Genomic DNA, 17,441 nt, shown 5'->3' with positions numbered 1-17,441 from the left:
TTGGCGTTTAATGAGAACCTTCTTCCAGGTTCTTCGGTTGAGAGATGCTTCAGTGTTTAATTTAGAAATCATGTAAAAGGTATCCATATATCTCATTAGAGGCAACCTGAATGGAAAGTTGCCCAGAAGGCTTCGGAAGCTTTCTAACATTAAAGGATGTTCAGGCACATAGGTGAATGGTTAATGACTACATTGTGAAGGAGAGAGAGGGAAGATAATGCCTTAGGTTTTAATTACACTTTACAGTTTCCAGACACAGAATCTTATCTGAGCTTCACGGTACCCCCTCAGAGATGGGTGCAACATCATTTTATGGATGTAGAAATTCAGGGTCAGGGTTAATAATTTGTCTAAAACAAACAACTTCTTCATTGCAGGGCAGGACTGAGTTCCAGGTCTCTTGACATCTGGTATATCACTTCTACTCTTCCTCACGATTCCACGAATTTGGGGTTGGGGTGAGATGTATCCCATGTGTACCCAGAAGAATGTACACATAAGCACACGTAGAAGTGAAAGAAATACTTGAGAAGAGGAGAAAATCGCTTTTCTTTGCTGTTTTTCCTCTTCAATCTCAAGTAGGGCATTCTTCATTTTGGAATTTAACACTGCACCTCTCCAAAAATGAAGGTGTGAGGAAAAAGTGCTGGAACTAGCTTCGATGTTCTCCAGTGAGAAAGAGTGCAGTTTCCTTTTAGCTAGAGAGGAGGTCAAGGCATGATGGAGTGCATGTATTGGTAGGAAGCATGCCTGTACAGGGAGAAAACATCTCCCCAAAGAGCACTGTGGGATTTCTCCGAATACCATTCTTTATGTAGAATTATCAGAAAATGCCTAAAATCGAAAGGAAAGTTTCCAGTAATAGGAGGTGCAAATAAACAGGAGCTGCCAAAGAAAAGAAAGCCTTTTATCAGGTGGGAGTACTCCTCAGAAAGCCTGGACTCCTTTTGAGGAAAATAATGAATTCCAGCCAATAAATACATAGCAAATTATTATGTACATTGTACCTTGCCTAACCCAACTGGCCAGCAGTTTGGGGCAGTGGAAATAGTGTAACTCTCTCAGCCTCCCTGTGTTCCATCTGGCAGATATCCGCGTGGAAACCTGCTTCCTGAGGTACGAGGACGAGGAATGCACTCTGCCTGTTGCCGGCCGCCACCGCATGGACGTTTGTTGCTGCTCCGTTGGGGCGGCCTGGGGTACTGAGGAATGCGAGGAGTGTCCTGTGAGAAACACGCCAGAGTATGATGAGCTCTGTCCCAGAGGGCCCGGATTCGCCACCAAAGAAATTACAAACGGCAAACCTTTCTTCAAAGGTACCACGGGTTTCAGTGGGCTGATTGCTCTTCTTTGTAGACCAAGAGGAGGTTCTGTTAAGAGGAGAGTCACAGTGACTACGAGCAGCGTGGCCATCCCTCGGTTGTCACACACACACACACACACACACACACTTTCCTCACTTTCTGAGTTATAGCAGACAGATGTTCACTCTGGAACGGGTTCTCTTTTCCCACCTTCCAGGACTTCCTGAGGCCAGTTGCCCCTCCCATTAGCCACTTGTTAAGTGTTAAAGTAGATTTTAAAACTACCCTCAGCCAAATATCAACAAGGAGGATATCTTCTCGGGGAATTTTTAGTCTGTCAGACACCTCTTCTCTGCTGCTTTAATCCAGGTCACGGCAGCTCACCTGAGTGTACCGTGGGGGAGGTGAATGGCGTGACAAACCCAGCAGCAGATCCTCTTTGTCCAAAAACAGTGAAAGTCATTCTGATGGCACGCACATTCCAGTGACTTCTGATATTTCAAACCTTATTTCAGTTTATTATGCTATCATCTAAAATTCATGTGAAAAAATGAGAAGTTCCAGATTTAATCTAATTCCAAAATTGATTTAACTTTTTATGCACAAGGATACAGAACTTGTTTACTTGAGCATATGGAAAAATCATGACTGGTTTCTGAGAATTCCAATTTTTCGGAGAGGCCCAGCTTATATTCCTGGTGTAGATTTTTGTCTTGGTTGCCCATTTTGTCTGGGCCTAGTTATTATACTTCACAACCAAATCAACTTATAAAAATGGGAAGTGAGTATATAAATATTGTTTAATTATCCTTACATAAAAGTGTATTTTTTTTTTTTTTTGTATTGAGTGTTTGATCCAAGACGCCCTGGGGATTAAAATTCTGTCTAAAGAGACAGTTTCTAGATGACCCTTTTAAATGTCTCTTAAGTAAATTCAAAGGAATTTGAATGATTTTTTTCCAAAGGCTGTGGCGATCCATTGCCACAGAAGAACTTGTTCTTGAGATTTAATCTGCTAGTTCTGTCTTTCGTGACATTTTGTGGAAATGAACTTGCATTTCTTGAGCTTTAGGTCTTGCTTTGGAAAGGCCCCTGAAAGGAGATCACCCATTACATTATGCAGTCTCCTAGTGTATAAGAAACTCTTTTAATTATATTAATGAAACCTTAATGTTGAGAAAATATTTTCAAATTGTATACATGTTTGAGAAAATATTTTAAATAGTATACATTTATTTACAAATCATTTCAATTTTAAATGACATCTTTTTTGAAGTTCTTATATTTTAGGTGTATCCAAGAAAGCATCAGAAACACAGATGAATATCTCAATCCACTATACTCTCATTTGGTTGCTGTGGGGCAGTCTATTCCAATCATCTTCTGTGTGATTTAAGTAGAGATGCTAGTGGTTTAGAATATTTATTCATTCATTCAGCGAATACTGAAGTGTTTGGTATGTATCAGGCAGTGTGCTGGGCTCTAGAAGTCCAAATAAACGCACTCTTTACTTCCCTAATAATGCTTTCTAAAATGTAGACTAGAAATGTTTACAAAATCATAGTTCTCATGGATCATTACACATTCTTTAAAGTGCATATTGCCAAGACCTTAAATCAAGACCCTCCAGCCTCCTGGGTTTAAAATAGAGGCATTGAGAACTCCTTACAGGATGCTCAGGAACTTTCTGCACATTTTCTTTTTCTTAAAGATATCAACGAGTGCAAGATGATCCCCAGCCTCTGCACCCACGGCAAGTGCAGAAACACCATTGGCAGCTTTAAGTGCAGGTGTGACAGTGGCTTTGCTCTTGACTCTGAAGAAAGGAACTGCACAGGTCAGTGAAGGGCTCCCCTTCGAGGGACACCCGGTAGAACTCTTCCCCTTTCCCACATTGCCACAAGAATGAGAGCTGTCCTGGGACTCACGCGCTGCTGCTTGCTGCTTGCATTCAGACATCGACGAATGCCGAATCTCTCCTGACCTCTGTGGCCGTGGCCAGTGTGTGAACACCCCAGGGGACTTCGAATGCAGGTGTGATGAAGGCTATGAGAGCGGATTCATGATGATGAAGAACTGCATGGGTAAGCATGTGACCAGCTGATCCACAAGGGATTCCCCGAGGCTTTGATGACTCAGAGCCTCCTTCCCAGGCTCCTTCTGTTCCCCCAGTGGGTGGGTCTCCTGACCAGTGTGTCTGGAATCAGTCTGTGGCAGAGGGAGGCTGACATGCAGAAAGCATGAGGGCATTCTTTTTTTTTTTTTTTTTTAATATCTAGGTTTTTTTTTTTTAAGATTTTTATTTATTTATTTTGAGAGAGCGAGAATGAGAGAGAGAGTACATGAGTGGGGGAGGGTCAGAGGGAGAAGCAGACTCCCTGCCAAGCAGGGAGCCTGATGCGGGACTCGATCTCGGGACTCCGGGATCATGACCTGAGCCGAAGGCAGACGCTTAACCATCTGAGCCACCCAGGCGCCCACATGAGGGCATTCTTGCTGTGGATTGGTGGTGACCTAGGACACCAGTTATGGGTCCCAGAGAAGCGAGTTTAACATCTGAAAGAGATGCCCCAGGGAAGAGAAACAGTTCAAACATTAGTTGTATTAGAGGTCACATTATTATAGGGTTTCTGTCCAACATTTCTAGAAAAAGAGATTGATTAAGCTGGCTGCATTAAATCAGGTTCCCTAGAAAGAAGCCTGAGATCGGGATTTTTTTTTTTAAGGAAGAAGCTGTAAAGAAGCGAGGGAAGTAATTTAGGGCAGGGCAAGAGGCCTCTTAGCTTTAACCTGATCCCACAGGGGATTCTGGAATGTGCATGGTATCAAAGAGCTGTCCCGCCTTTTTGGCCAGGCCAGATTGTATACTCCCTTGTCAGCCACAGGCAGCCCCCAACATTTGAGGGCATTTCTGAGTGAGGTGGACAGCCGTTCTCCAAGAAGGGAGCCTGTGAGCCCTGAGCAGCTAGGAATCCCAGCAACTGGGGGCACTGAGGAGTGCACTGGTCTGGGGCCCAGGGCAGGACACCACCACTATCTTCCACATGAGTCATCGTCATTTTGCAGATATCGACGAGTGTCAGAGAGATCCTCTCCTATGCCGGGGAGGCGTTTGCCTAAACACCGAGGGAAGTTACCGCTGCGAATGTCCTCCTGGTCATCAGCTGTCCCCCAACATCTCAGCATGTATAGGTAAGGAAGAAGATTTTCAGACCACTTATTGGTCAGTTGTTCAACCCACATCTCTGCCACAGTCAGAAGCTTCTGGCTGGATGCTTGTTATTTTTATTTTCTAAACAGACATCAACGAGTGTGAGCTGAGTGCGAACCTCTGCCCCAATGGCCGTTGCGTGAACCTCATAGGGAAGTATCAGTGTGCCTGCAACCCCGGCTATCATTCGACCCCCGACAGGCTGTTCTGTGTGGGTAAGTGCTCTCTTCTCTTTTATATTTTCTTTCACGTAGTCTCTTTCTAAAAACACTCCAACAATGTTCTCTGAGTTCTGTTTTCATCACTAGTTACTTTTACTTCATCTTCCTTGTTTTCCTGTAAGTAAAATTCTTTTCATAGTGGCTCATGATCTTTGGATCTCACCTCCCTTGTCTGTTTAAAGAACCGTTTAAATGAAGGATCTGAAATGTTTTAGCTCTAGCAAGCCTGATTTGAGCCTGGCTGCTTGGAAGAAGGAACGGTAGCGCAGGCTTTGTTTATGCACGTGCATAACCCAGGCAAATCAGCAAGTGAGTGCTAAACACCTGCAATTAACGAAGCTTGGGTTTGGTGAGAAAGACAGAAAACAGAGGGTATGGCGTCTGCCCTTAGGTGGCTTAGATCAGCTTAGGAGATTTCAAAGAATAATTATTGGCAAGAAGACCATGTTCTGTTCATACCTTGCATTGAAATGGAGGCCAGGTCTGGCACTCCTTAAAGATGGGGTTTTGTGGGACAAGCATTTTGCTTTGTGGCTGGCCCTCTGTAGGAGTAGTTGTGCTGGGAAGAGTGGCAGAGAAAGCCCTCTGGGTTTATTGTGCCCAAAGTCAAAGTGAAACTTTGTAAAAACTGCCAGTTTTTGCCTGGTTTGGGGTGTACATCATGTGGAACTGCCAAGTCTTACATGGTTTTCACCCAAAGCCATAAATTAGCCCATATTTTTCTGAAACATGGCCCAGGACAACTCAGAATTCCAACTCAGGTTCTTGAAAAGGATTGGGACCTCAGCCAATTAAATTGAATGTCAAGTTTATAACTGAATATGTGACCCAGAGAATTTCATCCACGTGCCCATTATCATAACTGGGATTGTTCCTTTAGCCCTAGCATTGATCCTACCTGGCATGTGGCACCCCAGGTATCGTGTAACTGATTGTTCGTCTAACTCCCAGGCTGCAACATAAGCAGTATGAAGGTAGGGATAGGGTCTATTTCATTCACGATTAGATTCTTCTCTCTAGCACATAGTAGGTTTGTACTTTATATTTGTTGAAGGAATGGAATGATGCAATGACTTCCATTTGCCCTAGGATGTTTTTGTTTTGTTTTGTTTTACATTGGAAACTTTAAACCCGTGCCATGATCATAGACACAAAGAAAGGTGATTTTCTTTTTCTTTTTCTTAGACATCGATGAATGCAGCATAATGAACGGTGGTTGTGAGACCTTCTGTACAAACTCTGAAGGCAGCTATGAATGCAGCTGTCAGCCGGGATTTGCACTAATGCCCGACCAGAGGTCATGCACTGGTGAGTAGGTTTTAGCCTCCTGTGAAATTCTCAGTAACAGGTCCACACTTAGAGCGGTTCAGGGCCCAGACTTTGTAGTCAGACAGTCCTGAGTTCAAAATTTTGTTTTGTCACACATTTTAGCTATGCGTCCTTCATTAAGATCCTGAGCATCAGATTCCTCATCTGTAAGATGGGATTCAGATTGCCTGTGTGGGAGAATGCATACAGCACTTTGCACAGTTCCTGGCACATGGAGTATAAGATACAGTTTTGAAGAATCTGATCTTTTCACTCACTTCAGGGCTACTCGGGGTGTGTTCCCCCGACCAGAAGCATCAGCATCACCCAAGAATGTGTTAGAAATGCAAAATCTTGGGCCCCACCCAGACCTACTGAATCAGAAACTTCTGGGGATAGATCCCAATAATCTATTTTCACAAGTTCTCCAAGTGATTCAGATACGTGCTAAAACTTGAGAACCACTGCTCAAATTCACACTTCCTATTGTATCATCCTGGGCTGGAAGAGCCATGTCTCCAGCTAGAGCTGAGAAAGGAGGTTGGTGAGACTGGTTTTCATTTTGGTTTCGGTTAAGAAGAGAACTTGGGTTTAGGGATCAAAATTACTTTATCATATCTAGAAAAATCTCCCCCGAAAACCTTAGAAATTTGACTATAAAAGTTAAATGTTGAAAATGATACAAATATATTTTTACTGAAAGTGCATTTAAGTAGATATGCTTATTTTAAGCAAGCTTCCCCTTTACAGTATCAGTAAACCAGAAGATGATCGACCTTAGGCATTTAAATTTGACAATGAGGAAAATAAAATAAAATTCACAATTACTGTTAAATGATCAAATGATGTCAGGGATAAGATTGCTAATTAAATAATGGATTTCGAAGAAGGTGCGGAGCTTGACGCTAAACAGCGTGTTGTAAATCTTGAAAATGGTTCTCTGCTTTTTCACCTGGGATAAATTGATGGGATAATTTAAAGCTTCGTTTGGATTTGAGAGCTAATTCTCTTATGCAAATAGGCTGAGTTTATTGGACTTGATTCAGTTAACTTTTTCACCACTTAATAATAGAACTAGTATTAACAGCATGCTATCGTTGGTTTTCTTCTCTACAGACATTGATGAGTGTGAAGATAACCCCAATATCTGTGATGGCGGTCAGTGTACAAACATACCCGGGGAGTACAGGTGCTTGTGTTATGATGGATTCATGGCATCTGAAGACATGAAGACTTGTGTAGGTGAGCAAAGAACACAGAATTTCCCATTTTGTCTGGTTATTCACAAGCACTGTTAAATTACATAAAGATTAGTTTGGGAAGTTGATAAATGGATCCTTTGGGAAAAGTAAGGATATTTAGGGCCATATTATTAATATTTCAAAGCCAGCATTCCAAAGAGCAACTTTCTTGTGACTGTGATCTGATGTTCTTGTCAGATATGTTATTTGGACTGAGCTAACCATTGGTCAACCCCACACAGACATTTGTTTTAAGTCTGGGCATTATTTCTGTCTACTTATCCCTTCTTATGCTGTGACTGGAATTTAAGCCTTTTAAATATTTTACTAAAGGCAAGCAAAATTTATTTCTGACAATAATATAGTAGACTCTAGACCTGATTGTATTCTATTGCTGTGTCTTCAAATTTGTTGTACTTTTCTTCCGCAATATCTAATCCCATTCAGTATCTTTGTAATCTTAGACATTGTAGTTTCATCTCTAAAAATTTGATTTGGGTCATTTTTCACATCTTCCCTTCTCTACTTGATAGGTCCAATCATTCCCCTAGCTTTTTGAGCCTATTAAATAGAGTTATAATAACTGCTTTAATGTCCTTGTCTACTAATTCCATCATCTGTGTCAGTTCTGGGTCATTTGAGTAAATTGACTTTCTTCCTCATTATGGGTCATATTTTCCTGCCTCATTGAATGCCTGGTAATTTTTGACTGGATGCCAGACATGATAAATTTTGACTTACTAGTTGCTAGATATTTTTGTAGCCCTAGAAATATTCTTGGGCTTTATTCTGGAACCCAGATAAGTTATTTGGAAACAGATGGGTCCTTTCAAAGTCTTGTTTTTATGCTTTTAAGCAGCAGTTACTCTGAGGCTTATTTTGCCCCATGACTGAGGCAAGACCCTTCTGAATTATGAGATTTTCCAGTCTGACCAGTAGGAACAGGCACAATTCTGGGCCTTCTGTGAGCTCTGATGATTGTTCCCTCTAATTCTTTTGTGTGGTATTTCCCCTAGTTTTGAGTAGTTTCCTTACATGAATGCATTGATCACCACTCATCTGAATATGTGACAGGGACCCTTTGCAGGTCCCCAGAGCTCTCTCTCTCTCTGCAGCTTTCTTCTGTCCTTTACTCTGCCCTGTAAACTCTGGCTACCTCGGCCTTCCAGGACTTCCAGTGTTATCCCCTCAACTCTGGGACACTACCCAGCTCCATCTGTCATCCCCTTCCCTATGTCATGGCCTTAAAACTGTCCCTACACCGTAATCTGGGACATTCATAGAACTCACCTAGCTTGTTTTCTTTCTGTCAGGCAACACCATCTTCTGTTGCCTCTGAGGTCCTTTTGCTGGTGTTTCATACGGGAAAATAAATTCCATCTCTATTACTCCATCTTGGCCAGAAATAAGAGTCTAGAATTGAAAATATTTAAATTTCTGAAGATTCAGAAAACCTTTACCGAATATTTATGAAGTGAATGTCATAAAAAATAGATAATTTTAAATTTGGGAAAGAAGTGAAGTTTGTAACTGTCTGCACTAAGACTATTAGTTCATCTATCCTTTCTTTTAAATATTGGAAACTAAAATGTTGGCAGTTGCAGACTGAATTAAAATTTTTATCTTGCAACAGAATATGCTGCTTTAAAAAGTTTTCTAGACTGTCACATCAGTAAGCTCTAAGTGCAGCCTAGAGTCAGTCAGTTTATTTGCTTACTTGACCTCCTGCTCATGGCCCAGATAAAGAGCCGGTCGACCTGGTTAGCCTGCAGGATAGAAGGCAAGTATGAATTGAGCTCTGTAAATATGACACTTTTTTTTTTTTGAGTAAAAAATTTTCTAATTTATTTTCTAATTTCCAATTTATTTGTCATAGTTGTTTTATCTCAGGAAAAAAGTTTTCAATGGTATCAAATAGTTTTATGTATTAATAATATTTATATTTTGCAGATGTCAATGAATGTGACCTGAATCCAAATATCTGCCTAAGTGGAACCTGTGAAAACACTAAAGGCTCATTTATCTGCCACTGTGATATGGGATATTCAGGCAAAAAAGGAAAAACTGGCTGTACAGGTATGTTTTTTCAATTTGAACAAAAAATGCTTGATGGTTAAGAGACTACTACTAGAGTAATACAAGTTTTAAAACTACTAACATTTTAATTGCTTTATAAAGCATTTTGTATACCGTTTTTCATTAACTTAGCCTGCCCTTCTTTGAAACTTGTCATACTTTAGATCTACACTGAAGCTTTTTTCTTTACCTGTGAAAAAAGGCATGTTGGGTGAATTACCACTATAACTAACACCATAAATATCATATTTTTATGAGGTTAAAAAATCACATTTTTATAACAAAATAGTTAACATGCTAATTACCAAACATTCCTATCCCTTTATTAAAGCAAGCCTCTCTCGTCAACATTTCATTTAAGGTTTTATAACTAAGGTTTTAAAGAAACATCCTGTAATTCGTATTTTTCATCAATTCCCATCAGTCTTCCAGTTCCTTAAATTAGTGTGCTTTTGATGTATTAAGTTGCTTTAGCCCAAATAATTCTTGGGGATTAGCAAATCTTATGAGGTGATAATTAAACCATTTGTAATTTTGTTTGCTTAATACCAACAGTCCATAAGAAAATCTTTTCACAATATTTGTAGAAGTTTATTTTATTAAACATCAAATAAAAGAAGTCACTCTGTGTGGATGATATTGTTATTAAGCGTTTAGTTGGTGTTTTCAAATTTGAGGCCATGATGGTAAGTATGTGGAATAATATAATAAAGTTTTACTAGAGTTACTTATAGTAATATAACAGATTATGGGATATAACATAATTTAAAACATAATGGAGATCATGGTGAGCTTGAATTAGGTAATGGCATTATTTCTTTACAAATAACAGACTTCAATTCCAAAAGCCAGTTTGGCAAGCCCTTGTGACTTGAAACGAACATTAAAATATTTGCAGATTGGCCTTGTAGTAAATGTCCTTTTCTTAATTATATCAACATTTTTTCAATAAAGTTTGCAAGGATATTTATTATCATTCCAAACTGTCCAATAATGCTAAGTTTCAAATTTATAGATATACAAGATAATGCCAATAGTATTACTATTGGTTCAAAAATGACAAATTCTAGCCAAATTATAAAAAGAAGCATGAAGCTAGAATGCCCTCATGCTCACTATATTACTCTTCATATGAAGCATGGCTAGGGGTCCATTCTAATAAGTGGAACAGTGTTTAAAATCTCAACTACTGGTCTCTGGGATACAAATGTTGCTTAGCTCAGTATGTCTATGGTTCATGCTTTATTGTAAGCTTTCCAGATAAATATAGGACTTGAGGTAAGGGGTGGTGGTCTGGCACTAATGTAGGGAAAGGTAAGATAGTTCCATATTGCATTTTACCTAATAGAGGCTAATACCATTGTCTGGTTCAGTTGAACTCACTGAAATTCAGCCGAGAGAACCAAGAGGCTTACAGAGGGAGAAGTTAATCTAATGGGACAGTCTTCATTCCCTATAAGAAAAGGATCTTTAGAATTTCATGCTCCAAATTCCAGCTAACAGAGGCATGTGCAGAGGCCGATTATTTTAGGCTTTTCACCATGAAGAGAGGTTAAGTTTTCATACAATAGTAATATCATTGTAGGTAAATGAGATATATATAATGCCCTTGGCACAGTGCTTGGTATACAGTGGCTGGTCAATAAATAGTAGCTATTGTTGTCACTGTAAAATGAGACCTACAGACACAGTGTCTAGAAGCCATTTTGATTAAAGTTGAGCAAAATTCTATACTACTAGTTACTGACACATGCTTGAAATCGGTTTAAACTCTGTTTATGCAAAGGCTTGTTTTTCATAATTGAGTTTGCACTGTGGTGATGAGAGCCGTGTACTCCATATTAGATGAGATGACACCAGTTTTACACTAAGAACAGCAGTCTTTTGGTAAATTGCATGAACAGAAACTTAGATTTGAGGTCCAAAAAATACTCTATTCTTTCCTATGGGCCAACATCCCCCTACTTTTAAATTGTAGCCTAAAATGACTTTTCAGTTTCATCGAACCCAGCCAGCACTGTCGGGAGAAGACTGGAGTTTCATAGCCCTTTTGATATCATAGCAGCGGGGCATGCGATATTCTCATGTGAAGTCGTAGAGCTCTGGATTTTATTGCTAGTTCTTCCACTGGTTCATGAGCTTGAACATCTCACCAGGGCGCCTTATAGTTATGCAAGTGTTCCTCTTGGGTAAGCACCCCTGCAGTGAGGTATGGAAAGGGGGTACATCAGGGAGGGAAGAAAAGAGGTCCTCTGTAAATACTGTTATTCAACCAAAGGTATCATGTTTGATTGGAAATGACTTACACAAACAGAAATTGGCAGCGAGTGTGGTATACTTAAAAACGAGTTTTAAAAAATCTGAGCCAAAATGTATTTTTAATCCCATGTAACTAGGGCTCTTTTAGCCTGCTTTTAGTTTAAAATTAGTGTCTCTCCCAACTTAGAATACCATCAGGTTACCCTGGTGATAGTCATGTTAAAGACAAGTGTTTATAATGTCCCAGGCAACTAATGTACATAGAGATATGTATCTTGCCTAATGGGATAAGCAAGCCACACCACAAATAACAGTGAAGAACAAACCTGGAACAATGTTTTTGATGATATATGTAAATATATTTTTGTACATATATAATATATATACAGACATACAGTGTGTATACTTATAATATATATAATATGTGTGTGTGTATATATATGTATGTATATCTATTTGAGTACCCTGTAAAGGAATTATAAAAATATGTATGCTATTTCATAGGGAAGAACGTTGTTTCATGAGAACTCAAAAAATGTCCTCTGGGTTCCATTACAGCTTTGTCTAAATATTTCAGCTCCCTTGTCATTACTGATTGTTTCCATTTTAACAAATAAACATGTTTTTTTTCCTCACAATCACTTTAGCAGTGCTCAGAATCCACCCACTGACTTACATTCCTAGCCCACACAGATGTTAAGGTTTTCTTTTTTCTCCTTAAGCTTTGTTCAAATCATGGGTACTGCTGAGGAGAACGTTCGATTTAATGGAGGGAGAATGTCCATTTGCTTAAAATCTAGAACACAGCTCTTCTGTCCTTAGCGTAAGGGGGCTGGATTACAGGTGTTCTGTGGCCCACACGCAAGGCTTCTGCTGCTCATTCTACATCTTTGTAATTAGACAACAAATTGGAAGAAGGAGAAGCAGGTTGCTGCTAGGTGCCATCCTTGGTGGGTCCTGGCTTTCACAAACTAATTTGTAAGAACCTGCCTCCCATCACGTGCTCACTCAGTCATTTAGTGAGCAAGCATGCCATTCAAATCAGAATTGTTTTCAGTTAAAATAGCAGCATATCTGGGTAATTCCATTTCTCAAACTCTCTGCTTCTTTTCACACGAGAAATGTTACTCATAGGTCTTAGTCCATGACAGAGAATCATATACTTCAAAACCATCAGGACTCAGGGAGAATTTGTGCCCATTTCCTTCCAGCTTCTTATCATTGCTAATTGTCCTCTACTGGCTGTCAGCCTGTGAAAACTCCGTGGGTGTTCGGTTAAATTGTCTTGGCTCGAATTTGGATCCAAATTGAGAAACCCAAGCCTTCACGTTTGGCCTCTCCGTTTACTCTAATGTCCTCTTCCCCAAGGCCCAATCAGGGAGATCTGACAGTGTACCAGCCCTGCTGCGACCGATGCCCAGATGGCAGGAGGGCAGGTGTGTGGGGGTGATACGGCCTCCCCGCCAAGGCCAGCGCAGCTCAGAGCACAATCCCTTACTCGAGTGTCAGGGGACACACCCAGAACCTGTGAGTGGGGTATGCTCAGACCACACCCTTGCCTGTCAAGACAGCCATGCAAGGAGGACCTTTGAGTCTTTGTGAGGGAACTTTGGTGGGGTTAAGGAGGTTGCAGTGTCAGTCCTAAATTTGAATTTCCTTGCTTTTCTTGGCATGGGCTTATTCTTAATCTTCAAAAAGGAATTTTCTGTCTGGAGCAAACTTGTGGGGGAAAGAGAACATTTGTACAGAAAGAGATGTTCCTGGCAATCATGTGCTATGTTGCCTTCACACTATTAAGGAGTAGATGTTTGAATACAGCATTTTGTTTGCTTGTTTGCCTTATGGCTCAGTTTCCCCTTCTGTTTGCTTTTATAATGAAGTGCAGTCTTAGGCCCAAATCTGCCATGGAAATAATTAATAAATAATAGTTGGCAATAGTATGCATGCACATATACACACATGAAAGAGCTCTTCCTCAAAGATGCCTTTACACCTTACGGCCAACTCTTTCTAAATCACTTGTTACACACCGAGAGCAAGTCACTGAGATAATGACTTAAACAAATATTCATAAAATGGATATTGCTTCCTGAGTCTCATCTCCTAGTATCCTAAAGCCTATGATACATAGCTTCTTACAGAGAGAATTTCTTCTCACCTTGAAAACATTGCAGTAAAACCACACGTATTTTCTTGAGTTAGAAATTTATATTAGCATATTATTGATTTAAAAAGGGAGGGAGACTCCTTTTAAAAGAAATGGCTGCTTTCTTAATTGCAAGATTAAGTATGGAAGGTAAAAAAACTCATATGAAAATCAGGGTACCTTTGGTCCTTAGAAAATTGGAAAGAAAAAGATTACAGAATTACTAGATTGACAGGCTATGATCATCTCTGAAAATTGTACTTAGTAGAAAAGATTAGTGAAAATTTCTGTAAGTCTGTTAATGCTCACAAAGATTTTGAGAACTCCAGAAAGTAGGACTTAGAATAAAGTCCTTATGTGACTGAACAAATCAGCACGATTAGGCTGCCGTGGCCCAAGGGAAAAAGTGCCAAGCAGCGGACAGGGAAAATGAGTTCTAACGGACTCAGAAATGAGTTCTGCCACTTATTGACTTTGGGGTCCTTGAAGGTCCCCATATTCTTGGGGACCACGGTATCCTCCTCTGAGTAACTGAGAATTAGGAACGTCAAATTCTGAGTTTTTTCCACTTAGAAAATTCCTTGACTTTATAACATTAAGAAGCTTCAATACTTAGGCAATGGAAGCTCATCGTTTCTACCAAACTCAGAGATCAGGACAGATAAAGGAGGGAAATGAAGACAGGACTCTGCGAAAGTGGTCCTTCACTCTGAGGGAAGTGATTACCTGAGGAAGAAAGAAGTGTTGATGGTCCCACTTGGGAGTCCATGAGGTCAGGCTTACTTTTCTTGAATTCCCGTGCATACTTACCACTATTATCCCTGGGCTGGCCTTCCTCCTCATTTCCTTGGAATGTGCCGTGCTCAATTATTCAGTTGGTTAAAGCTTCCAGTCACAAGTGTAAAGCTGCCTGGTATGTGCCTCCCTTGACCTGCTTTAATAACTCAATAGATTCATGTGGCTGCCAAGGCTACATTAAAATTCACCCATACAATACATTGTAATTGTAAGAACTTTCTTCCAGAAGTGTTTTTATTTTAGGATTGTTAGTGTTGTTACAAAGTATCTTTGTAGGAGAAATGTCATTATTTTATTTTGTGTTTGTTCTAGAAGTTATGAAGAAGCCAAAGATGGCAGGACCATTTCAGGGCTTCAGATGGAACATTTGGCAAACGGCATGTTTCCAAACACTTTCAAATCATTTAATTGGGTTTCTTAAGTAAACAAAAGGGTAAACACAAGTTGCTTGCCCAGTTTCTTTTTCATGCCACTTTTCAAATGAGCACTGAAAATTCTTGCAGCATTTCACATGCCAAAACTATCCTTCTTGACCTAAGTTTTGTGTTAGACGTTTGTTTCCGTATAGAGTCATAGTAGCCATACTTACGAGTTCTTGTTCTTAGTTAATGAAAAAGTTGTTATAAGGTGAAGAACCTGTCTTTCATTATGGATTCATTTTGCCGAATAAAGATTCTGATACCAATTTCAATTCTGATCACCAACAGGGTGTCTTAAAATTAAGCTCAATTCTGATGACAATATCTACCCGGAGGTAGTGAAAAATTCCACAGGTTAATTACACAAGACTATCCTCATTTCAGATGCCAATCACAAGTCCAGGTTGTTACCTGTGCTTTTGAATGACTGGCTATTAATCATATAAATTAGAGGTTCCCACCACCCCTCTCTCTCATCACAGAACCCAGGAAACCAGTTTCCTTGCTAGATTACCAGTTTATTATAAAAGGATATAACTCAGGGACAGCCGGAGAAAAAGGATGCACAGAGCAAGGCATGGGGCAGGGGTGTGGAGCTTCAAGGCCCTCTCTGAGCAAGCCATTCTCCCCCAATCTCCACATGTTCACCAATCCAGAAGCTCTCTGAACCCATCTTTTTGTGTTTTATGGAGGCTGCATTACATAGGCATGATTGATCAAATATCTGGTCATTGCTATTGATTCAGCCCCCAGCCTCTCTCCCATGGAGGTCAGGGAGGTGGAACTGAATCACGTGGTTGATTCTCCTGGCAACGAACCCCATCCTTAGGTGAAGTCCAAAATTTACCTCATCAGTATTACAAAAAGACACCTTTGCGCTCTCATCACTAAGGTAATTTCAAGGGTTTTAGGGAGCTCTGTACCAGAATCAGGGACAAAGACTAAATGTTTATTTCTTATTATAAATCACAATATCACAGAAAACATTTCACTTTATATTTTATAGCACTTTTATATTATAGAATCTGTCTTGGCTAAATTTGGAAATGGGATTTTGGAGAATGGAGAACTTTCAAGAATTTGGAGTCTTTTAGTAATGTTATAAAATGAAATTCAGTGCTCCATGCAATACATGCCCTCCTTAATACCCATTACCGGGCTAACCCATCCCCCCACCCCCCTCCCCTCTAAAACCCTCAGTTTGTTTCTTGGAGTCCATAGTCTCTCATGGTTCCTCTCCCCCTCCGATTCCCCCGCTTCCTTTTTCCCTTCCTTCTCCTAATGTCCTCCATGCTGTTCCTTATGTTCCACAAATAAGTGAAACCATATGATAATTGTCTTTCTGTGCTTGACTTATTTCACTTAGCGTAATCTCCCCCAGTCCCATCCATGTTGATGTAAAAGTTGGATATTCATTCTTTCTGATGGCTGAGTAATATTCCATTATATATATGGACCACATCTTCTTTATCCATTCGTCTTTTGAAGGGCATCTCGGCTCTTTCCACAGTTGGGCTATTGATGTACTGTATGGGGACTAACCTAACATAATAAAATTAAATTAAATTTTAAAAAAATGAAATTCAACTGAGTAAAATTTGAAGATCTTATTGGCTTTATTCCATGATTTATGCATCCAGCAGCATCCCATCTGGCAAAATCAAAGGAGCTCCAAGGGGCTGTACAAAATGGAAGGCTTTTCCGGTAGAAAGGGGGAGAGAAACAAGGAAAGAGGAGGTTTCAGGCAAGGTCACCTTCCTATGGGGACAGAAGAGGTCTATCAGGTAGATTACCTCTTAGTGCTAACCAGGTACCTCCAGATTGACTGGTTAAAAGTCTCATTCCTGAAAGAGTCTGCAATTAAGTTAGGTATTGAGCCATGGTTTGCTGATATGGGGCTTAGCACAAGTGACTCCATTTTAGGCCTATTGTCTCTTTTTGATAGTAATGTGACCTTAATCTGGTACTCCTTTTACAGAAAAATCTCCATTGGATTGATTTGAGTTTTACATGAAATATACAAGAAGGCTTGGGTCTCCAATGTGCTAGAACTCTAAGAAGCTAGAGGAAAGATGATTCACTCACTGCCTTAAGGAAAATTCCCTATAAATGTTTGAATTAGCAATGCCTAAAATAAAACTTTTATAAAAAATAAAGCATAATTAAATAATATAGTATTTCCATTTAAGAATAAAATATATATATATATAGTAACATATGAGTGAAAACGTTTTCTAGTATGCCAACAACATTGTATTCCTTTGTCTGTATGAGATATGATAACAATGTGTACCATTACTCTATAGTTGATTTAATAAAAATATTGGGAATAGAAACGTGACCATGCGTGTTAATGCCATAGAACATTAGGCAAATTACTTTTTAAGGTCTTCAACTGGAAAGAGGTTCATTTTGTTTTGCAGTGACCGGACACTGACATTAAAATAATAGAGAGATA

At 39.8% G+C, this 17,441-nt stretch overlaps 1 protein-coding gene across 2 annotated transcripts in view; it reads left to right on the top strand.

Annotated features, from left to right (window-relative positions):
* The window catches only part of FBN1 (fibrillin 1), a 218,550-nt gene that overhangs the window by 140,588 nt on the left and 60,521 nt on the right, over positions 1–17,441 (top strand). Inside the window, exons 24-31 of one of the 2 annotated variants that reach the window (XM_081831044.1) lie at positions 1,089–1,316; positions 3,016–3,141; positions 3,260–3,388; positions 4,371–4,496; positions 4,605–4,730; positions 5,922–6,044; positions 7,161–7,286; positions 9,236–9,361. In XM_081831044.1, the coding sequence (XP_081687170.1) occupies positions 1,089–1,316; positions 3,016–3,141; positions 3,260–3,388; positions 4,371–4,496; positions 4,605–4,730; positions 5,922–6,044; positions 7,161–7,286; positions 9,236–9,361 (1,110 nt within the window). The remainder of the gene's footprint in view (positions 1–1,088; positions 1,317–3,015; positions 3,142–3,259; positions 3,389–4,370; positions 4,497–4,604; positions 4,731–5,921; positions 6,045–7,160; positions 7,287–9,235; positions 9,362–17,441) is intronic. The other variant, XM_081831045.1, reaches the window with a different exon arrangement.

This window comes from Leptonychotes weddellii, chromosome 9 (genome assembly GCF_054177405.1).
Source record: "Leptonychotes weddellii isolate Sample4059 chromosome 9, ASM5417740v2, whole genome shotgun sequence".
Classification (NCBI taxonomy): domain Eukaryota; kingdom Metazoa; phylum Chordata; class Mammalia; order Carnivora; family Phocidae; genus Leptonychotes; species Leptonychotes weddellii.
This window is presented reverse-complemented; position numbering and strand designations above follow the sequence as displayed.